This window comes from Lepidochelys olivacea (genome assembly GCF_965140295.1).
Source record: "Lepidochelys olivacea isolate rLepOli2 genome assembly, chromosome: 2".
Lineage (NCBI taxonomy): Eukaryota > Metazoa > Chordata > Testudines > Cheloniidae > Lepidochelys > Lepidochelys olivacea.
In genome coordinates, this window is record NC_140412.1 from 231,187,239 (window position 1) to 231,211,664 (window position 24,426).

The 24,426-nt window shown below is 37.9% G+C and overlaps 1 protein-coding gene across 3 annotated transcripts in view; it reads left to right on the forward strand.

The window, feature by feature from the left end:
* SLC39A12 (solute carrier family 39 member 12) overlaps positions 1-22,408 on the forward strand; it is a 35,932-nt gene extending 13,524 nt beyond the window's left edge. The window contains exons 5-14 of one of the 3 annotated variants that reach the window (XM_084619146.1): positions 1,077-1,279; positions 4,591-4,762; positions 7,189-7,361; positions 9,095-9,247; positions 10,490-10,600; positions 12,843-12,903; positions 16,532-16,690; positions 18,712-18,899; positions 20,162-20,237; positions 22,228-22,408. In XM_084619146.1, coding sequence (XP_084475272.1) covers positions 1,077-1,279; positions 4,591-4,762; positions 7,189-7,361; positions 9,095-9,247; positions 10,490-10,600; positions 12,843-12,903; positions 16,532-16,690; positions 18,712-18,899; positions 20,162-20,237; positions 22,228-22,301 — 1,370 coding nt within the window. In that variant the 3' untranslated portion in view covers positions 22,302-22,408. Of the gene's footprint in view, positions 1-1,076; positions 1,280-4,590; positions 4,763-7,188; positions 7,362-9,094; positions 9,248-10,489; positions 10,601-12,842; positions 12,904-16,531; positions 16,691-18,711; positions 18,900-20,161; positions 20,380-22,227 lie in introns of those variants that run through there. The other 2 variants (XM_084619147.1, XM_084619148.1) reach the window with 2 other exon arrangements.
* Positions 22,409-24,426: the final 2,018 nt, after the last annotated feature.

The following is a 24,426-nucleotide window of genomic DNA, read 5'->3' on the forward strand; positions in this document are numbered from 1 at the left end:
GACCAACATGATTGCAACAATAATGCATGCAAAAAATTAACATGGCACACAACAAATGGATTAAAAACTGGCTAACTGACAGATCTCAAAATGTAATTGTAAATGAGGAATCATCATCAAGCAGGTGTGTTTCCAATGGGGGCCCAGAGGGACTGATTCTTGGCACTACACTATTTAACATTTTTATCAATGACCTGGAAGAAACCACAAAATTGTCACTGACAAAGACTGCAAATGACACAAAAATTGAGATAGTGGTAAAAGTCACTTGTTCAGAGCAATCTGGGCACAAGCAAACAATATGTGTTTTAATATGGCTAAATAAATGTATATATCTGGGATCAAAGAATGTATGCCCTACTTACAGAATGGTGGACTCTATCCCAGAAGCAGTGACTCTGAAAAAGATTTGAGCTGAATACAAACTCCCAATGTGATGCTGTGGCCAAAGGGGCTAATGCACCCCTGGTATATATAAACAGGGGAATCTTGAATAGGAGCAGAGATATTATATTATCTCTGTAATTGGCACTGGTGCGACCACTACTGGAAAACTGTGTCCAGTTCTGGTACCACAATTCAAGAAGGACGTTGATCAACTGAAGAGGATTCAGAGAAGAGCTACAAGAATAATTAAAGGGTTGAAAAATATGCCTCACAGTGATAGACTCAAAGAGTTCAATCTATTTAGTTTAACAAAGAGAAGGTTAAGGGGTGACTTGATTGCAGTCTAAAAGTAGCTACATTGGGAACAAATATTTGATAATGGGCTCTTCAGTCTGGCATAGGAAAGTACAATTGGAACAATTCAGCAAGCGTTGTGTTTGACTCTCCATCACTGACAATTTTGAAATAAGATTGCGTGTTTTTCTGAAAGATACACTCTAGGAATTTTGGAGGAAAGTTCTATGGCCTGTGTTATTCAGAAGCTCCAACTAGATGATCACAATGGTCCCTTCTGGCCTTGGAATCTATGAATATGCTATATTTTGACATTTTGAACAGTTGTTGTTTCATCTTTCTCTTTAATTTGTATTTATAATGAGGTAACTCCACATTTTCTAATAAATTCCTAGAAATAGACCAACTCCTAAGAATGCTGAGGGATGGAAGGACCTGCAATGCAAATGGACAAATGTACAGTCACAAAGAAAGATGTCATGGCATGACACTCAGAGATGTTGGATATTTAAATATTCCACTCACATCGAGACAAAAGAATGGGGAATATATAAGTGGTTATCATGAAGATAATGAAAACACTGCTGATTCGGATCAGGTTAATTTTTTTTTTTACTCTCTTGAGTGGATAAAAGATGTACAACTGGCTTTCATTTAGTGTTCATTTTATGATATGAAGATGACACAATTGCCTTCTGATTCAGTGCCATCCTGATAGTTGTTTAGCTGAGTGATTTTATTTTTTTATTTTGAATTCATAGCCCATCAGTATAATTATTTTCGTTCTGGTGGACTTCAAAAGAGAGTAATGCCGATCAGCCAAGTAGATGTTTAAAGCAAATGTGGCCCCAAAATAACTTTTAAATGAAGGTCATAGGCCAGTAGTGATGCCAGGAGTACAAGGAATATAATTCCCCTGGGCAGAAGGCCAATTTACAAAACTGAGCGCTTTTTAGAACTTTTTTGAACTTGAACTTCCAAGACTGTCCTTGAATCAAAGGCTATGCATGCAGGGGAGTTATTCCAGGCATGGCAGTCAAGCTGAGAGCCAAAGTATTTTTGTGTAGCCTTTGAAAGGTATAAAGATACATTTGGAGAGAAGAGATTTGCCATCCTTTTCTGATATCTAGCTTCTATTTTTCATTCCATTTCTCTTCTTACTAACTATTTACATTTTCCTTGACAGATCGTTCCTTTAGAAGAATTTGTATTTAAATGTTATTGCTAATTTTATCTTCTGTTTGCCACATGTCCCTAAGATAGCCATTGTGTTCCATTAGTAACAGATGCTGTTACATGTGAGAAATGGACTGGTTTCTTGCTTGCTTCTGCCAGTTCAATTAGGGGCTGTAATTTAGTTTTTTCAGATATTAGCTTCATATTTTGATATATAATGCCAGAAAAGTAGGCAGTCTTTTTAAAAATCATCTTTGTCTTCAATGATTTTTAAAGTGCATATAAAACTTAAGTAAATAGTAAACTGAACTAATAAGAGCTATAACATTTAGTCACATAAAACTATATAACTCATGTCTATATGTTAATGTATGACTTCTCATTAAAGAAATCTGTGTGCGGGGAAAGGAAAGTCATGCATCTATCTGGTGTTTCATAAGAGAAAATGTAAGCTCTATTTATACTTTTCTGTATTATTCCCCTCAAAGACAATATAGATTTCTTTCATTAATAACAAAGGCCCTTATCTTTTCCTCCTCATGTTAAAAGGCACCCAGGGGCCAGGGTTTATGGTAGAAGATGCAAAGTAGTCACCTACATTCATTTGGAAGGGATATAAACCCTTGTGCTTCAGGGCATAAGCCAACTTCTAATCAATGGGAGTTAATAACAGTTTTCCCCATAGACAGGTTACGCCGGAACAGCCTGCTGCAAGGTTTCTTGTACCTTCCTCTGAAGCAGCTGGTGCTGGCCACTGTCAGAGTCACAGAACTAAACTAGATAGACCTCTGTTCACAATAGGGCAGTTCCTGTATTCTCCTGCTGGCAGGGCCACCTGTGCTCCTAGAAGACAAGGGTCCACAGGACTCATTGGTGGATTGATAGTCCTTTATTCACTCAAACTGTCACTAAAGTCCAAAGAGAGTTTTGCCTTGGTAAGGGATGAGCAAGGATAGAAGGGTTTCTTCCATTATTGATATTACTGAAGAATAACTAAAACCTTCTTTCATTTACATGGTAATTTCTTCCTAAAAGAAGCCAAATAGTTTTATAAGTTTAACTTATAAATTTTAATTAATAAAACTTATGTATAGGGATCATTTCACCATTAGTGATATGCAGCCACCTTTGGGGTGAAAAGCATAAGCATTTAACAGTGCACAGCAATGGGGACAAGAAATGAAGAGTACCTTTACCCTCTTCAATTCAGGGTGTATGTATGTAGTTAGAATACAACTCCTTGAGCTGGAATGTTGCCAAGATACTGGAATTAGCAACAATGTTCTTATGAAAAGTATCATGGGAACTTTAATAAGTACAAATGATCAGGACCTCCATTTAATGTCTCATCTGGTCAATGGTGCTGTTCCCCTAACATTATACTAGGTGACTGGTTCAGTTCTTCTGCAAAATAAAGAGTGACATCAACTAACATTTCTGCAGCATCTAATTCCCTCCCTGCCACATACACACACAAAGTACTGACTCAGACAGCAGTATGGAAATCCATGTTGTACCTGAATTGATCCTTATTACTGTCATGTAATGAATGAGTATTAGAATGCAAAATCTTTAGTCACTGTATTAAACCATACCCCTAAAAATAAATCTTAATACCAAAACTAGATTATCTCACCAATGCTTGATGGAGATAAAAACAACAGGGCGTTTTCTAAAAGTAGGAGTAAACTCTATGCAATGCTTAATATACCTATGTTATGGTTCAACTAGTAAAACTTTATAACTTTAATTAGCTCTCTGTGTTATGAAGGGCACAGATATGCAGCACAAATACAGACTTCATTGCAATACTACCGCAAACTCTGACTGTTAACTTCCTAACTTTGTCCCAAACACACAAGTAGAAAGCCATGATGTAATGGATGTGGTTTAATTAGGTTGCAATTTTATTCATGTAACCTATCTGAAAGTACCCAGCCATAAATCATACAGTGGGCAGGTCTTCATTCCTGCCTCACTTGTTTCTACCTATCTGGGAGAGCTGCCATCAGCTCTCTCCCTTCCCAATTTGTTTCAGACTGTTGCTGCGATCCTGCTGCCCTTCCCTCATTTGAGGGTAAAGGAAGGCTGGGGAAAAAGGGATGGGCTATCTCCCTACTGTACCAGATGTTAGGAGCCCAGGCCCTTTTTCCAGGTTCTAAGTAAGGCTTTATAACTTCCATTAGCCCTGTATGTTAAGAAGGACACACACACACAGCACAAATATAGACCTCACTGCAAATATCTGTCCTGCTAACTTCCTAACTTCTACTGACTCTTAAAGAGTCAGCACATGCCCTCTTTGAATACTCAATAGCAGTGAAAGCCAGATGCTGTTAATAGTTTTAGCACTAAAAAGTCTTGATTGAGAAATATGCTATACACATATTTAGATATGATAATGGACCAGACCCTCAGGTGATGTAAACTGGCTTCAGTGGAAACTACACTGACTCACAGCAGCTGAGGATCTGGCCCATTGAAATGTGGAAGTGAAGATGATGTATAAGGTTTTCATCAATAAACAAAAACTTCATTATCTTTCATTTTAAAAGATTTCACCAAGGCAGCACAAATGGAAAATGTGACTTTTCTTTGGGATCCACTTTTCATTTTCTTTAAAGTTCATGATTCCATGTCATTTAAAAAGTCCTGCAAATCCACATTTAACCTGAGCATCAGACTCCATTAATCGTATCTATATTTAGTAACCACATATTCTTTCCCACATAGGCTTGCTTCTCTGCCAGTGAGCTTGTGAAGATATTTTTACAAAACAGTCCTTCGTCCATTTCTAAGGAGCATTTCAAGCAAATCAGCCCGGCGATCATTCAGCAACTACTGAGCTGTTCTTGTCAGCTTACAGAATCCAAGCAAACAAAGCTGCCACCAACAACTCTGGAAAGTGAGTTATGTTGTCATTGTACAGTATTGCATTGTGCTAATTCAGGTGAAGGGTTGCAGGAGTTTAGCTTTCTGGAGCCTTTGTATTCATTAGTAACTAAAAAACAAAACACCCAGAAGTTTATACACTAAAGAATTTCACAGTGTGCATGCTGCATAGTACTATACAATGAGAAGTTCTGGGATGCAGCTCCCAGTAACTATTTCTGTCTCTTATCAAAAGAACTCTCATTTGGGCCGATTTTTCTTCCTCCTTAGATGCTTGTCAAAGATACAGACAGTAGGCATAATGGCTATGGTGCCATGGGAGGCCCTCCCAGTAGTAGAGACGGGGGCCTACTTTGCCTCTCTGTTTCTCCAGTTTTACACTGGTATAACTTTATTGGTTTCAGCTGGTATGCTGAGGCATAAAACTGGAGTAATGCAATGATGAATCAGGCCTTGGTGCTGTAACATCTGTCATTTTACACCATGATGTACTGAATTAGTTGTGTTAAGATGCTCTCCAGAAAGTAAATGTGTATGAAAGGTGCCGATTTTCACTCTGTGAAATTTTCACAGCAAAAGTAAAGGTTTTTGTGAGATGTTGTTGTGAAAATAAAAAATAGCAGCTTTTCAGGCTCATCTACTGTCCTGTGCCCAGCAAAAATGAGCACCAGGCTTTGTACACCTTAGCCTGTAGAAAGAAATCAGTTATAAAAATTTCTCAGGGCACATATCAATCCACTCAGTTCCTATGTCTATTGTATTGTGCCTTACTTATCTGGTAAGCTCCACTGGGGGCTAATAAATGTTCCCCATGCATCCTTCCAGCCAGTCATCTGTCTGGGATAGACTGAACTACAATTTTTAGTCAAGATGGTCAAGGATGTAAACCCATCCTGTGGGTGTACCTAAAGCTCTCATTGCCAGAAACTGGGGCTGGATGATAGGGGATAGTTCACTCGATAATGGCCCTATTCTGTTCATTCCCTCGAAACATCTGGCACTGGCTGCTGTCGGAAGACAGTATACCAGGCTAGATGGACCACTGGTCTGACCCACTATGGCCATCCTTAGGTTCTTAAACTGGATTAATTAGGCTGCTGATGGGAATGGACTGAACCACAGTTCCACATTGTACATTTGTACTGTCAGTGTGCATTGATTAAACTACATGGTAGCTCATTGGCTGGAAGGAGGTTTGTGGACATCCCACTACTACTCAAAGGAGACAGGAACCTACAAAGTAACAAGAGGTACTGAGACTCCCCAAAAAGAGTTATTTATTTTCTTCAAGCCCCTGTTACTGTAGTGTCTCACACTCTTTCAAATATTCATCCTCAAAACATCTCCATGAGGTAGTGAAGTACTACCATCCACATTTTACAGCTGGGATACCAAAGCACAGAGAGGCTACCTGACTTGCTATGGCCACACAGGAAGTCTTTCGCACAGCTGGGAATTGAACAAGAGTCTTTTACAACTTAGGAGAGCATCCGAACCACCAGACCATCCTTCCTCCTCTAATGGAGATCTCTTTGGAATGAAAGAGACCATGTGTGAGAGATGAAGGCCTTTATGATCACATAGGTCTCTTTGCATGATTAAGGCCTACATTTGGGGAGTCTCCCAAAAGAGAAGACAGGCAAATGACCTGATGTAAGATAAAAGTAGCCTAATGACCTGAACCTAGGACTGGGAGTTTCATTCCCAGATTTTTCTGTTAGTTGCTGGTTGGTCTTGGGTAAGTCATTGAGGCCTAAGTTTTCAAAAGTGTCTGCTAATGTAGTGTTTGGGTGTGTAACTGGCGTTACATAGGATCTGAGGTACTGAGCACTCACAGCTCCTGATGCGTGAAAAAAAAACATGATGCACCAAAAATTAGTGGACACCTTTGAATAGTTTGTCTTTAATTTCTTTGCGTCTGTTCCCCATCTTGTGACTTACCTACCTCAGAAGGGTGAAAGGTGTGGTATGAATTAGTTAGTTCATTTTGTACAGCAGCTTGAAAATGTAAGCACAAACATGTGAGTAACCTCCCAATCACTCTGTTGAATTCGGAAAAAGAGGCTATCACTCCTGATTGCATCCCTAAAGGAACTGTGTCCATACTACACAACAAATATAATTTGGAACAGTAGGCATGGTGCGTTTACAGGAGGCCTATGACCTGTCTACTAAGAGAATATTTATCTCTTTAAGGCATGAAATCCAGTGGATTGGGCTTTTTTACCTTCAGGTCCTTAGTCAATTAATTTTTTGCAGACCTTGAACCCCCTCTTCCCTCTGTTATGCTGCCTGTCCCTTATATATAGCAAGAAAATGTGGTACAACTCAAGAATTTCCCTCCTGTTTATTCACACAGCTCAGAATAGAGGGCCTCAAGTAACTAGACACTGAATTGTTAAAGCGAGACTTGGTTTTATTTTGATTCCTTTTCCTCAGAGTATGGCTACAGCACTGTTGCAGTTTTACTTATTACTATTGGATCCATGTTTGGTACAATCCTCATTTTCTTCAGCTCCTGTCAAGAAATCTACACACTCATTTTACAGCTGTTTGTGGGTTTAGCTGTTGGGACCCTCTCTGGAGATGCACTGCTACATCTTATTCCACAGGTAACATGCCTGTTTATATTTTCAAAATGAAGTATTTCTATATATATAAAGAAATGCGTACCTAGTGAAGCTGCATTCCTTTGATTCTCCCATAACACGGATTGACAGGAGCTCAGGTGCTCTCATCTTTAAAAAAATAAAGCTGTCCATGAGATCTGAGAACCAGAGGGCCAACACTCTAGTTACACTAGGGGCTGTGTAAAATCAGAAAGAGATTTCAGGTTGGGAAATAAAGAAGCAGAAGCCAAAGAATGATGAATCCTGAAGAAACACAGGTACTGTGTTAATACATAAATACTGTACTTAGTAATTAAAAGAAATGGGGGGGGGGTTCCTCAGAAAATATATGATAAACAGGTAAGATAGGTCTAGCTCTAGGTTTATGTGGGACTCTGTGTGAAGCCAATGGATAAGGTCTCAGGCATGCTTCAGTAACACACTCAGCTGGGCTAGGGAACAATCAGGAGCAGGATGGTAGATAGTTGGCTTGTGGTCACTTGTCAGTGGCAGGTGCCAGCGACTTTTCTCAGCTGGTGAAGTCAGGGAGGCTGTACTGCCATGCCTCCCTCCTCCCATCCCGGGGTTGTTCGAATGGAGTTCTGTAGCACAGAACTCATAGAAAACACAGGGCCTTATGCAAGCTGCACACTCCAGATATGCTTAAGGCAGGTCATGCAAGGAAAACTGATTCAGGAGAATGCTGTTCAAAGTTTTCCATGAGCATCAGCAGCCCCAGCCCCAAGTTGTTCTAAAGTTCCAGGGGCTTTCAGAGACATATGGCCCTGCTGTTATGAACTGCAATAAAAACACCTCAGTGGTAGGATTTTCCTTTAAATTTACAACATATATTTTACATACATGACAATGTAAAAGAAAAGACAAGCCTTTGATTAGTTGTTCATTTGGTTTTGCTGCTTTTTCTCTGCATTGTACAACTCGAAATAAGTAACTGAAGGGTTCTAACAAAAGGGGGTTTAACAATTTAATTTACTTGGTAAGTTGGACAAAACACACTTCTGATGCTTCTCCATCTTGAAATGTTCATTCTGGTTTAATAGATAGTAAAAGTTCTTTGAGGTAGTCCATATAACTAAAACTGGGAAAGACAATCAAAACCAGTAATATTTCTGGAACTAGAGCTGGGAGAAATTTTCAAAAGCACCAAAGGGATTTAGGAGCACCAGGTCTCATTGAAAGTCAGTAGAATTTGTGCTCCTAAATCCCATGTGTGCTTCTGAAATTCTCCCCCTCAACTTTTAAAGTGCTGTGTCCAGTGTATATATCTTTTAAAGTGCCAACTTTCAAATGAAATCAGAACAGTTCCAAGGAAGGTTAGTATGTTCTTTCCCAGCATAGAAACTGGAGCAAAGACCATGAGCAGAAGGGTTAATTGATTATTTTCTGAATGAATTTGACTTTCAAAGATGATCTGAACAATTTTTTAAACTGTAAAAGTCTAAACAAAATATACAAAGGAAAATCCTCTTGTCAATAAAATTAAATCTGCCTCTAGCAATAATATTACTTTTACTGGCAAGAGATGACAGAAGCATAATGGAGGCCATTAATAATGAATTTCATTACTCTATACTGGTTTTCCAGCACAGCAACTTAAAATACAATTAAAGTCTTGAGAGTGGTAATTAAAGGAAAGTTGAGGGATAAAGCTATTAGAGCTTTCTCTAGCAAAAGTCAAAACAATGTTTCCCCTTCTATTTCACCTCTTTATCTAGATTCTTGGTTTACATAAGCATGAAGCTCAGGAGACGGAACACATCTATGAGGGAAAAGAATATGTCTGGAAAATGTTGGGAATGATTGGAGGAATTCATGGATTTTTTCTGATAGAAAAATGTTTCTTTCTTTTGGTATCACCAAGTGATCAGGTAGAACTTTCTTTTTACCCCTTTTAAAATCCTTTTTGTTTTTGAGATTATAAACTGCACAGTAAATTTATAAAAGTTTTTGGAAAAATAACTGCCTTGTTTACAAGTGAAATGAAGCATAAACTGCCTCTTCCCAAATTGCTCCCATCAGACTGATTTTGCTTTGTACGTACCATTTTGTTTTGGTGCATAAGTTTGATGTGTTTAACTGTAAAAAGGCCAGTTATTTTAATTATTGTATTCTATAAGCAGACTTCCGTGGCTAGCATGAGAACATGCAAAAAGCATGTCTCTCTATGAAAGAGTAATGAGAATTTCTTTACCTAAGCACTGTTTGAAGAGCTCAAAGATTCACATGTTATCCAAGGCTTTTTTAAATGACACTTTAAAGAATTATACTTTAAAATTTACCAAATTGCTTGTAATTTTCTACCCCAAAGGATTTTGAAAATTAGTATAAATGTTGAGCTCCTTAGATTCATGCATTATACTGGTACTGTCTCCTTGTTGGCTGCTATGCTCTCAGTAATTCTATTATTTTATCTCAGTGCGCTTTGTGTTTGAAAATGTCATTAGGTACCAGGATATAATGTAGCACAAAATGTGACCCTTCATTAAGTCTCTGAGTATGGGCATTTGCTGCTGCTGTTTTACAAAGGATGCTTAATCACAGGCCTAATGTAGATATCTGGGTCCCAATCCTGTATTCTTCATGTACCCAAAATACCTCCTACCTTTGAGGAATACAGGATTGAGGCATACAAATTATGTAAAATGAATGGAATGTGACTATTTTGCTAACTATGCCAGTATGTGGGTTTGCTTTTAAGATGTTAAGAGCAAAGCTGAAATCTATTATATAAAGAATAGTGAATAAAGAGAAAGGGACTTTATAATTTTTTTATGTCTTTAATAAACCCATTCAGTTGAGGGCCATCTGAACACTAAACATTAAGTAATTTGTTTATCTCAGCTTGTAACTCTAAACTTCAGCTTTAAAAAAATAATTTCCTATAATACCCTCTGGTTCTCACATATTTTTCTGGTTCAGTTTGCAGTTTTTGGAGCTGAAAGGGCATTAGCAAATGTTTATCACAGCTAGCATTTTTTTTTCAATTGTTTTTATTCTCAAGTCAACAACTTTCATAGGTCAAATAAAAGCTAAATCTGAACATGAAACTGACAGAAGCTGCACCTGTTTTCATCTGGCTTCAGAACTAATTGCAAAGCATCTTCATCCAGCAGGGCCTTTCATTAGTTAATGGGCACTTGGGGCATTCCCATGATCTTCCAGTGGAATCTGAATTAAATGACCACTCAGGCAGAGGCAAATCTACTTCAACCATACAGTTGGTAGGTTACTGATATGAAATGCTTTACTGACTTGATTTCCTTCTTTCTCTGTGTCTCAAAAAATAAACCCAATTAACTTCATAACCGAATAGTATTTTATTGATTTTTAATTTTTATGTTTATTGATTTTTTCCTTACTCCATGACCTCAAAAAAGAATGTATTGTCAGAAATCTGTACATTTGTTAGACCACAATAAGCATTTTCAGACATAATTTATTCACAAATATTTACAAAGCCAATCTATCGATATATCTCAGGTTGATGTAATAAACTTCTTTATATGTCATTTGCCCAGTAGATTTTTAAAACATCTGCTGTCTTCCTGGTTTTCCAATGTAAATCACATCTCAAAGGAGCCAGATCCGTCAGGCCTTATGCCAGCAATACTCCCTTCAATCTTCAAGTTGGAGTAAGGACTGCAAGATAGTGTCCAAAGAGATTACATTACACGTATAATTAGTTACCAGCTGAAAACTTGGACTACATGCAGTCATTTTTCCATTAACATGAATAATATGTAAACAAAACCAGATGGGCTGAAAATAGTGTTTTCCTGTTAGAAATTGTGTAGGTTCCCATTTGATCTATGGAGAGTGCCCAAGCAAGATGTTTGTTTGATAGATACACACACACATACTCAACTGCTTAAATTGATAGGTTTTAACATTTTTGCAAGCACAGTTTGTTCTTCATATTATGTGTAGTTTCAGGATATGCTAATTGTAGTCTTGTTATTTTAGTCAGAGAATCTCAAAATTTCCCATATTATGGTCCACATCTTAATGAAGAGATGGTTATCAACAAGAGCCATATGAACCGCTATTGGTTCACAGAACACAGTTTGGGAACTGCTGACTGAATGCCTGTAGGCTGACCAGGGAAGATAATTTACTAAATTTTGACCAATATGGTCACTTCCTGTTTCTTCATTAAGTAATTAATCATTCCTTTCAGCTGGCAAACTGCAAGATCATCCTAAAGTTACACATTGATCATATGAACTAATGTGGCTTGGCTTGTTTGGATGAGAGCTCCCCATTTTTTCAGGATCATATGGGTAACAATGAGACAAAACACTGGCTGACAATGGGGAGATATTAAAAAGACTGGGACTTTTCAGCTTGAAAAAGAGATGACTTAGGGGGAGATATGATCAAGGTCTATAAATCATGAATGGTCTGGATAAGGGAGTGTAATTTACCCTTGGGGTCAAATCTTCTGTCTAGACAAAGTCTAACAAAGCAAAGGAGACACCATGCCACAGTGAAGGAGACATACATCACTTCTCTCTAATCATTTTATCTCCCCTTTTATTGTTTTTTGGAAGGGGTCAGGATGCTATAGCAGTGACTGTGAATGCTGATGAAATAAAGCTTGCTGTGCTACAATTCTGATATAATTAATGAATTGGATACGAGAGAGTTTTCTATTTGCATCTCAAACAGCCCGATTGGCGCATTTTGAGGGATAGAAGGGGGAAATGGGAAGGAAAGAAGTATGTGAGGAAGGGCTGGAAGAGGGAATAGAGTACTAAAATCAGGGACCTTTGTTACCTGATCATGTGTGCACACTGTTGCTACCTACTGTCTCAATATCCAGGTGGCCAAGTATCTTAATATCTGCCTGGTTGCTGCCTATTTGTTTTCATCTCCTCAAGTCTTGCAATTTCACAGAGAAACTACTAAGAATATCTTAGGCCTGGCCTACACCTAAAACTTTCTACATCACTTAGGAGTGTGAAAAATTCATATGCCTCATGTGATGCTGGAGCATGTATCTTATCTTAGTGTAGATAAGCCCTTAGTTATGGACTCCAATCTTCACCATTTTTCTTTCAAGATCCTGTAGCTGCATACACAGTCGTGCGATACAACAAAACCCATTATCCCATGAGAAACTGTACCAAAATGCTGAATTATAACTTAATCGTTTTCAACTCTGCATTTCCAGCTCAAAAGTTTGTTTCATCCCTGAAATGTGTTTTTCTCAAGGTACCACAGTGCTACTGACTTGTTTTTGTTTGGGTCTGAACTAGACTGTAAGCTCCTGGGGGCAAGGACAATCCCTCTTGTGTGTCGAGTTCAGTAAATAATTCTAATGATAATAATGGTATATATTGTAGATGGCACTAGCTAACTTTTCCTTTAATGAACAGTGAATCTATTTAAGTTTTTACTGTTTAATAACAGCAGATTGAAACAACCCCTCTATGCTGATCCAATATCGTTCCTTTTAATTAGAGAAGTCCCGAAGACTCAGAGTCTGAAATTCCTCCAGACTGCAAGGCAACAAGCAGAAAGAGTAAGTATTGATAAAAGGATTAAACAAGCAGCATGAAAAACCTTAAGGCCTGAGATGGGATTGAAAGTGTGAAACTGGCTCAGCTCTGTGTTTTCTATGTATTACGTCACCACGTCTGATTCTGCCTGGCTACATAATTAAATCTCTGCTTAAAGACCTGTTTCCCCAGCCAACCAGACCCATAATTGTAAAGTTCATTAATCTTATACTGTCCTTGCTTCAACGTTTGTTTACCCACCCTTGCAAACTACTTGACTGAAGCCTTTTACTTAAAGGGAAACCCTCATATACTTACCACCAAACATTTTTTTTATAATTGTAGATCTTGCTTGGGCCTTTCCTTATTGCAAAGATATTGAAATTGTCATCGCTTCTCATTTTCTGGCTCTCTCACCACACTATAATTTCCCTTCTGACTCTTTCTGTCTCCTTTATGGTAATGAATCATGGTTATTAAAATCAGTGGTGACTTGTTCCTTATATGGGACTCTGGGCTCATAATACTTCTCAATCTATCAGTAGCTTTAGACTGAACTGATATCCCATTAAATGATTTTGAAATAGTTTTTACTTCTCTATTCTGCTTTTCCTCATTTTAAAAAATAAGAAAAAATGATGTGGACCTAATTCTGCTCTTGATTGCACTCATGTAACCCTGTTGAATTCAACAGAGCAGCACGAGTGCTACTGGGAAATAGCATTTTACCTAAAATCTATATATTTATCTTATTCTACTCCCCTTTGTCGAGTGGCAATTAATTTCAGGACATGACCCTGAATTCTTGGTAGTCTCACTGTCTTCTGCCAGCCCTTCAGTGTTATTCTCTGATACTGTGGAATTCATTTCCATTTCAGGACATAGATCTCATTTTTGGAAAACTGGATTTCCATTGTTTGAATCTGACCTTCCCTTAAGCATACAATCTAGCATCAGTTTCACTGTCTCTATCTACTCCATCTGTCATTGGTTCAGTGCTGTTCAGTCATCACTCTCTACTAATCATCTAAAACATATTCCACACAAGGTCAAGATTATCTGCTCCAAGTACAGCATGCCTGTATTTGGGAAAATTTCCCAATGATCTCTTTATCAGTATTCTCTGTTTGATTTCATGTTTTGGTCCTAACTATCAATTCTCCTCTGCATTAGAAGTTTAGGAGTAATACTCGATTAAAAGTATGTTTTGAAAAATAATTAACTTTCAAAGGGTTTGTACTGATTTTTTTATCATGATCCCTTCTGTCAATATCAACAACCAATATTATCACTTTGTAGTTGTATTTCCTGATTCACATTAGACTAATCAGAAGTCCTATAGGCACTTAGTGTTAGCCCTGAAAACATTGAACTAGAGCCCTATGCATGAGCAAATGTAAGGGTTAAGCCATTACCTTGTTAGTCAGAACTTCAGAAGTGTGATCTATAGTAGAAATGCTACCAACTGGTAGCTCTATGAAAATTAAAGAGCAAAATTCCAATCCCTGGTTTCATGCAAATAATCAATTGAAATTTGCAAGTTAAATGCAAGGTTGTTCAAAGAAGAAGAATTTGGATCCAAATACTCATTTTCTAAGAGGTACTATAAGATGTTTTACAGTCACAGCAGTAAAGTGCATTGACATAATTGCTAATAACCTGATTTAGTTTTAAAATAGAACTAAAATAAATGAGGTTAAAAGCACTCCAATTTTTTCGTGTATGTATTTACTTAAATTTCAGTCAAGTGTGTTCACATAGGTTACATTTGCACAAGCTTTAAAATGCCTAGCACTTCATCAAGTTAACCTGACTCCCCTTTTATACTATAGATAATAGGCTGGAATGAGTTCCAGCCATTATAGTAGGTTTTTTTCAACATCTGTTACTTAAATAAAACAGGCTAATAACATCTTGTGCCAGCCACAATTTCACCCTAGCCAGTGCATATTACAAATCACAAACTTAATGTAGTGCAGCAATCTGTTATTTCGATGTCATTCTTGTCCTGCACTATGGAATATAAACTGCCTATAGTGTTTAGAAAGAGCGATGCAAGCTGGGGACAGCCACGTCTGGCTCTGTGAGCTGGCAGGAAAATCTACCAAGCCTGCCAATATTACTGAATCCACAGAGCTTCCAGGCAACTGGAGAGGATTTTCTCAATACAGTTGTAAGACTTTATTTTCTCTGTGTTTTCTTTTATAATAGTTTTGAAGGCTTCAGTTCTAGGCAGTTTACATAAGAAAAACATCTTTCCCATCTCCTTAAGAACAGTCTCCTCTACAAAAATGTAGAGAATTTGCCCAATATTGCTTAACTGTATTTCAGCGTGCAAGCTACAAGATCACTTGTTTTCAGTGCCTCATCACACACAAGCAACATGAGCTTCAGTGCTAAAGGGAGGTCATGGAAAAATAGTGGAAAGAAAAACAGCTATCTGTATTCATGACTGATGTTACAGACAGGAGTGCTATGAATGAACAAAACAGCTATTAATTGATTAGAGCAAAGGTTAGAATTGAGTATGATGTGATACTACATCAGTGATGATGATCTGAGGTTGATTATGTTTTGGATTCTACCTCCTCTGAAATACAATGCTTAAAGATGAGAACATGAAAACATAATTTTTCCCTTGTTGACAACACTAAAAGAATCATTTACATGAGGCCTGGCAAGGATAAGGCCATGCAGATGCACTTCTCAGTCTGTTGATGGCCTCAGTCTGTTGATGAGCACAGCTGAGCCACATCAGCTAGGCCACCTGATGGATTGCTCCCCCTGACTGACTGAGGAAGCTAGCAGATCTGTCCTGAGCTCAGTGGCAGTGGTAGCTCACAGGCTGCTCAATTCACATGCCTGCAGATTTTCTGCCTCCATGAGCTAACCTTGCTCCAAGATCTGCTTCTGCCCTGCCCATAGCCTCGACCCTGCCCTGCACCTCGCCTTGTTTCAGTCCTGTTCCTGCCTTGCTCTCACCTTGGAACCAGCCTTGCTTATGTCTTCCCTGACTCCAGGTAATCTGTTTCTGACCCTTGGCTCTGATTTCTGGCTCTGACTCTGTCTTGACATTTGGAAGTCTGACTATGGTTCTGATCCTGAATCCGACTCTATCTTGAACGTTGGTTCTAGCATTTTGGACTCCTACTCTTGCTCCAACCACTCTACCAGACTGCCTAAGAGCTGGTCTCTTGACAAGGCCAAATTCTTCTCTTACTTATAGATGTGCAACTCTCTGACCCCCCAGGGTATAAACACCTGCCTTTCAAGACAGAAACTATTTGAGTTGGGAGAGGGGAGGGGGAATCTGAGCTTAGCACAGAGTGAGGTTTAGGAGACACACAGAAGGTAAATTATTCAACTGGACTCAGACCAACTTTTTGTCTCAATAGTCTACCTAGTAGAAAAGGTACAAAGGAAGCTACTTCCCACTGTTTGCATCTCTGAACTATTCTATTAACTATCTTCTTATGCTGAAAATCTTGAACCCACTGTAATAAGAACAAATTGGGTAGGCTTTTATAGTCCTCTGCTTGTCTTGGCTTTTTGCAACACAAAAACTTTAGTCTATTGGGGAACAAATGTTTGTAGGAACACGAAAGCCTAGGAAGACATGTTTTTCTTTTTATTCTTGACTTTGTTCCCTAGGCAAAGGAATTCGTTTGTTGGCAATAATGGTTTTGGTGGGTGACAGTCTTCACAATTTTGCCGATGGCCTGGTAATAGGAGCAGCATTTTCATCCTCAACAGAAACGGGTGTTACCACGACGATTGCTATCTTATGCCATGAAATTCCCCATGAAATGGGTAAGCAAATATAAATACACATTATTCCTAACTGGCTCAAGTAAAGGAGCCATGGCTCTGTGTTTCTGCATTTACAGATACATTTAAGGCTAGATCCTGCCCTGTTCTAACACGAGTGCAGTGGGTGGATGGGGTAAAGAGGGCATGTAGCTCCCTTTGTCCCATCCCCTGCATAAGCAGAAGAACAGGAGCTCTCCCTAGTGCTTGGTTACTGCTCCAAACCACATCCCCAAGCATGTATGGTCTGTCAGCCGGTGAGGATGGGGTTGGCACATCCAGTTTATATGCTAGGGTTTGTAGCACAATTTTTCCTGCATGTCATTTTTGATTGAAGCACTGCTGACATCACTCTGCTCCCTGCCCCTCACAGGATCGTTCCCTAATTGGGCAGGGGATGTTCTTTCCACTACATGTTAAATTTGTTTCACTGCAGCGGAAAGGAAAGAGTAAATAAGGACAGTACAAGCCCTGATCCTTAAAGTCCTTTCATAGTGCACAGCAGGGATCCCAACGATGCTGCGCTCTAGAGCAAGTGTGAAGGGAGACTATGCATGGGCACATAGGCATAATCCTCCACACAGTGGAATTGTCCTCTGTTCCCTTATTCTCAAGCACGTGGGTAAAAAAATTGGTGAGATGTGGATGCAGAATGGGCATGTCTGAGGAAATATGGGGTTAAATGAGACACTTAACAACTCCCTCCCCACATTGGTCTTACTCCTGCCATTAGGAGTAACCTAATGTGACCAGACAGCAGTCTCTCAATATTGAGGATGGGTTCCTGGCATTGCTCTTCCTGCTTATTACCTTTGCCATTGCATATGTATGCGCAACACTCCACTTCTGTACTGTGGAGAATCAAACCCTTAGTGAACAAAATATCTGGTACCAGTGATGACAAATAATTGAACAGTTTTTCTAGCAGATAGAAAGAAGATCTGAAAAAGAGCTATGTGTAGTTCAAAAGCTTTTGTCTTTCACCAAGAGAAGTTGGTCCAATAATAGACATTACCTCACCCAGCTTCTCTAACTAGCAGACAGGCCAACAAGATAAAATAGAAGTTTCATTGGACCTAAACTTTCCCTTTTTCTTCATTGTTTCCTCATACTACATCTTTTCAGAAGTTTGAAGCTATGCATCGCATTGCATTCACACACATATATATGGTGGTAGTTGGATCAGAACTTTGTATTTGTTTCTTTTCTTATGGACTTACAACTCAAATGTTGGATGTATGAATAACTTACCAAAACCTAAGTGTGTGTGGCTGGGGATTCCTGGAAAACATGCAGGTTTATAAAAACAAAAAAAAATGTGACAAAAATATTGAATAGCTGATACTGATATCAGACCAACTGGCATAGTGGAATTACACCAGTGTAAAACTGGTGTGAGATCAGAATCTGGTGCTCAGATACTTGTGCTATGTATTTGTCATGTAGTGGGTTCTTCTACAAGAGAAGCGTCCTGAGGGCTGATTCTGATCCAATTTAGACCAAGGAAGAAATTTAGGAGTAACTCCACTGAAAACTACGGAATGACACAAGTGTAAAACCTGAGCTGCCACTGTGTTTCTCTTTCTGACATACAGCACCTATAAGTAAAGACCTAAAGCCCATGTTACAGACATAATCACATGATTTCTACGGGCAAGTTCCCAACCAAGAAAGATTTAGAAACTCCGGGAAAGCATGTGACTTCACATTTGCATGTATCCAAGTTGGAAATGTCACAGAACATTGAGAACTAGTGGAGAGTCCTCCCTTTATACTGTATGCTATCTTTAGGAGCAACTGAACAAATATGACTGGATATGTAACTTTCTACAAGCTACACGAATTTACAATCATTTCTACAGAAATGTAAGGGCAATCCTCCAGCATCCAATACAGTGTGTGTGCGTGTGTGTGTAATTCTATCTAAACTATTATCATCGATGTCTTACTGCCTTCCACGTAATCTTGAAAATGCTTTATCAACTAAATAATATCTTTTTCCCCCCTCTATTTTCTCTATGCAGGTGATTTTGCTGTGCTGTTAAGTGCAGGACTCTCCACAAAAATTGCATTATTAATGAATTTTATAAGTGCCCTAACTGCTTTCATAGGACTTTACATTGGCCTTTCAGTATCAACGGACTCCTGTGTTCAGAACTGGATTTTTACTGTCACAGCCGGAATGTTCTTGTATTTATCTTTAGCAGAAATGGTGAGCACTATAGTCTATTCTATTACATTTTTCTTTTGAGAACAGTCATGTCATAAATGAATATAAGAAAGGACTGTAAGCTTTTTGGGCAAGGATGGTTTTCTACTCTGTGTTTGTACAGTGCCTTGCACAATAAGACCCCATTTATGGTTGATGCATAGCCAGTAATGTACTAAACATGATAAATAAGAAAAAGGGAAAAATAAAGGCTATAAAGCGTAAGAAATTAGATGAAATTGAGGGATCTACATTTCATAGTTCAGGAAAGAGTACAGAATAGTTCTAATTCTGATTCAAAATTTGAACCGAAGTGTTTTAAGTATTAAGATCCAGGGCTTTTGGTTTTGCTCTTTATTAAGATTCAGAACTTTAATTTGGAGCCAGACTTTTGAGATAGGGTTTTGATTTTGGCCCATCTCACATTTAAATATTTTTATCAAGTTTTGAAGCATAGAACAACAAATAAAGAAAACACATACAGTAAAATATCATGACTCTAGATCTATGTTCAAATGTTGATTTGGACCTACACATAAGAAGTTGATCAGAAAAGATCCATATGATACCGTTACATGAAAATAATAATAAAAAAGCTAAATTATATGCATCAGGTTCAGTCTCGTGTATTTTCACAGGCTATTGTGGGACATAAAATTAAGATACACTATCCTCAATACTGTGATTCGAGAGATCATGTAGGGTGTGTAAATAGCTTTTAATCTGATGCTAAACATTTGGTGCCTTTGTATCTGACCTAAACCTTATGGAGAAAAATATAAAAGGTAATTTTAAAAGCATAGTTCATGGATTATGCTTTTAATTTATGTACCCGCTAAAGGTCAAGTCAATAGGAATTTTGCCAATAATTTCAGTGGGAGAAGGGTTGGTCCCTATATATAGTACAGAAACAAAATAATAAAAACTGCTTTATTCCCATAAAAAAGAAACACTAATTTTACTAAGTGTTTCCTTCCATGCAGTTTCTTTAAAAATATTGAGAAGTTAACACATTTTGGATCCTCATTTGGTAATTCTCTCTAATGTTGGTAAAAGATTCACGACGATAGAATTAGATCAATTGAAGTATTTCACTTTGAATAGTTGTGATAACATACAGTATGTGCTACAGATTTGCAACTATATTCAGAAACTCAGGATTTAAGTCTTTTTTTATAAGAAGTTTGTCAAGTTTTCCCATAAGACTTTTTTTCCCAGAGATGAATATATCTGGCTCTCATTCTGGTATCTTATTCTTTATTTAGCTTCCTGAAATGACTCACATTCAGACACGACGACCCTGGTTGATGTTTCTCCTACAGAACCTTGGATTACTATTAGGTTGGCTTTGCCTCTTTCTTTTAGCTATATATGAACAGAAAATTAAAATATAATGTTTCTACTGGAAATCTCTAAATATCAGTCATGAATTTGTATAGCATTATTTCCATTTTTTCATGCCTGGTATAGTCATTTATAAGTTAAGTCAGTGGGATTTTTGTATCTAAAGTTACGTAGATAACAATTTCACTTTATTAACTTATTGTTCAGATTTTGTAATTTTTTTAAAACATGAATGTTTAGATTGATGTTTTATTTGTTATTGAGTTTACCAAAACTCTTATGATCAAACTCACAGGAGCTTCTCATTAGTTTATTGAGTCCATTCTAGTTAAATGCTTCAAGTGATCTCTGCTACTCTGATTGAAGAAAAGAATACAAGTTTTTATATACAGTAATCCAACTGAAAAGGAGCATCGTTGAAGAGTTTGAAGCATAAAATCTTGTTACCTCTTAATGCCAAGAATAAATTTCTATGAAACTGAAAAGTATTCTCAAGCTGATTTACTGAGTTAAATACACACAATCTCATTCTAATACAATGTGCATTATCTACCTTCTGATGTATTGAAAACAGTTTTGCATCATGTCTTGCTGGCCCTCTGTCGCACAGTTAACAATGGCAAACAAGTGTTAAAGCCTGTGACAATATTAGAACACAGTTGAGCAATGTCAGAATATCCACTCGTGTCTGCATTGTAAAGGATAGCTCGGTGGTTTGAGCATTGGCCTGCTAAACTCAGGGTTGTGAGTTCGATCCTTAAGGGGGCCATTTGGGATCTGGGGCAAAAATCGGGGATTGGTTCCTGCTTTAAGCAGGGGGTTGGACTAGATGACGTCCTGAGGTCCCTTCCAACCCTGATGTTCTATGATTCTATGTGTATGTTATGCATACTGGCATCTATGAAAGCCAATCAGATCATTAGATAATGTCATCAGTCAGAAAGTAGTTTATTCATACAAGTACAGTATGCTTTAAATGAAAATCTGTTCCTACTGTCTGAAGTGTACATTGATCCAGCAACCCTCTCTCACTTGAGTGGTTTTACGCAAGTAGCCCCTATTGACTTCAGTGGGATTATTCCCCTCAGTAGACCATTCAGTTAATCTGCAGAATCAGGCCCTAAACAAATTTTGACAATAACGGCCTGACTCTGAGGCGCTGTGTGACTTCAGTAAGGTATTTTATAATTAAACTCTGTAATTTATTTAGCATAAGGATTCCCTCCCCTATTTATTTCTTTTCTGTAAACTAAATCACAGACTTGCTCTTTGATACAAAATGCTTATTTCTCTTATTTGCTGAAAGAGGGAGAGCCAGTTACTGAACAAATTATATTCTGTGTACAACCAAATGCACAACTTTCTTCTTTTCTCTGTCTTAGGTACTCATACAGCCCCCATTAACATAGTACTGGAGTGTCTCCCAGTCTTTCATGTATTTATTCAAACATCTCTGAAGTAGGAAAGTACTGTTATCCTCACTTTACAGATGGGGAACTGAGGTACAGGGGGGCTAAGGACAAGATTTGTAAAGGTATTTTAGGCTACTAGGGATGCAGACAGGCACCAGATGGGATTTTCGAAAGCACCCATGTGCTTAACTCCCATTGATTTCAATAACTGTTAAGTATCTATGCACTCTTGAAAATCCTGCTGAGAATTTATCTACATCTTTAGGTGCCTAAATATCTTTTAAAAACCTGGCCCTGAGTGACCTACCGAAGTTCACACAGGAAGTCTTTGTCAGTGCAGGGAACAGCACCCAGGTGTCCTGAGTCCCATGCTAGCTCCTGAACCACTTGTTCTCAAGGGACATAAGATTCTGATGCTGCCTATTCTGTTACATTAAGTTTGAGAGATTCCAGTTTCATTGAGAAGCTGTGAGTGATGGCTCTCTGTCCCAAGTTTACATTTTCTAGGAGTTTGTGTTTAATTTTCATAAGGTGAGATTTAAAAAAAATGGATCTCTCAATATTTCATCTGCTAGTGATGGAGCTGAGTCACTTCATGACCTTCCACAGACAGTCAGTTCAAGCAGTTTCAGGACACCACTGGAGGTAAGAAAATATATTCTTGTTTCAGGAAGGCCAAGTGAATATTGGAAACATTTGTTATTTCAAAGAGCAGAGCTACTGTATTTTGAGCAAGGCTACCAACTGAACAAGATTTTGCATCATCATTTGAAGTTGAATATTGAAATGTTTTTTCTACCTGTTGTCAAAAAGTTTTTGGAAAGAACAAGGTTTATATTTTTGTAGTATATTTTCCAAAATAAAATAATAGTATTTGCTTAAGTACTTGTGTGTGCTAGCAAGATTTGTGATTATAAATGTACCTGCCCTTGCTTAGAAAATATACTCTTTTGACTTAAAAAAAACCCGCAAATACCCTGGTTTCACTGAACAACCAGACATATTTACATACCCTCTACCAAACACAAAATCTGATTTGTCAGAATACTGGATAGCCACCTGGTGTAGTCACTCAGATTCTATGACTGTGATATTTTCAGCAGATGAACAATCCAGTCACCAATTTTCACAACTGTTGACTGTATCACAAGCCTACAGAAGAGGATTTGGATACCTGTAGTACCCAAGAGAGCTGATCTACCTCAACATTTCATTAAGGCTGATCTTTCAGCAATAATCCTTTTGCACCAAAGGAGACTTTGGTGGATTTCAGGAAACACTGAAGATGAAGTATTACTATGATGTAGAATGCTAAACTATAGTTTAAAAAAAGATACTTTTTCCTTGATCATGATTAATATACTGGGTAGATTGATAGGAATTTGCCACATAGACTTCTACAATAAGTCACTCTCATCAAAAAAAGAACCATTCATATTACTCTACTCTTATCTTTTTTTTGTCAAGGTGACCTCCAAGAACTGAAAAAGAAACAAGAGAATCCTGTTTCACCTCCATTGAAGGGAGAGTATAAAACTACTGTGGAACTGAACTCATTCTTTTCTTACATAAGGGATGGAGACTGTGTTTTGTCTGGCTCAAATTCTAAATAATTTTAGAAATTCTAAATAAAATTCTGCAGACCTTACTCAAAGACAATGTTTATTGTCTTTAATGGGCTCAATACTGAAGTCCTTAGATAGTTCTTTCTGAAACAAAACTCCAATTGAATTCAAGGGGTCAGATTCTTCTCTATTACTCCCACTTTAAACTGACAGAGATTCTTCCCCCTTGACTTCTGTCAAAACATCTATCAAGGCAAATCCCAAGTAAATATTGCAGAATGTTATCACTTGTAGTCCTTAAATCAAGACTGCATAGTTTTCTAAAAGATGCACAATTGCACAAACAAAATTTATGGACTTGATGCAGAAATTACTGGATGAGGTTCTGTAGCCTGTGTTATGCAGGAGATCAGACTAGATGATCACAGTGATCACATCTGCCCTTAAAATTCAAGAATCTATAAATCTACTAACTTTGTTAGCAGAAAAGGGTTAATATTTCTTTTGTTCTTCCATACATTCTCAGTTTTCAGCCATTCTTAGGATTAAACACGAGAGGATCTCTCTCTCTCTCACACACACACACCCAACCCCCCACAAAGAATATCTGTTTGGTAGAATTGTTTTTCCTGAAAGTTATATGGCAGAAGAACTCATAAAAAGTAGTTCCAGTTCCAAGCTCTCGGGTCTTCTAAGTGTTGGAGTGTTGACCCTGTTCATCCGTTCTTGTTTATGTTATGCATTACTCTCTGGCTTCTAAGATAAATACTACCTTCCTTACAGCAGCTTTCTTAATGCCTTTGGAACATTTCTGGAGTCTATCCTTAAGTGTTAAACACCACTGTCTATTCCATCACTGAACTTTGTGCCTTCAACATGAACTTGGCATCTCTCCAGTGATAGAATAATGTACCAACTTGGCCTATAATGTAAGAAACAGGGTTAATTTTGATATTGTAATATGCTCAAATAAATTGGTTAGTCTCTAAGGTGCCACAAGTACTCCTTTTCTTTTTGCGAATAAAGACTAACACGGCTGTTACTCTGAAACCTGTAATCCAGCAGTTATACATACAAATAGGCTGACATATCTCAGCTTTGCCTCTCATTCTTAGGAAGACTGTCATGACTTTAATAGGGCTGAGTGTTCTTGGGCCTAGGAACCAATGTGCAGCAGTTTTATATCAAAGGCAGAGTAGAGCTGAGAAC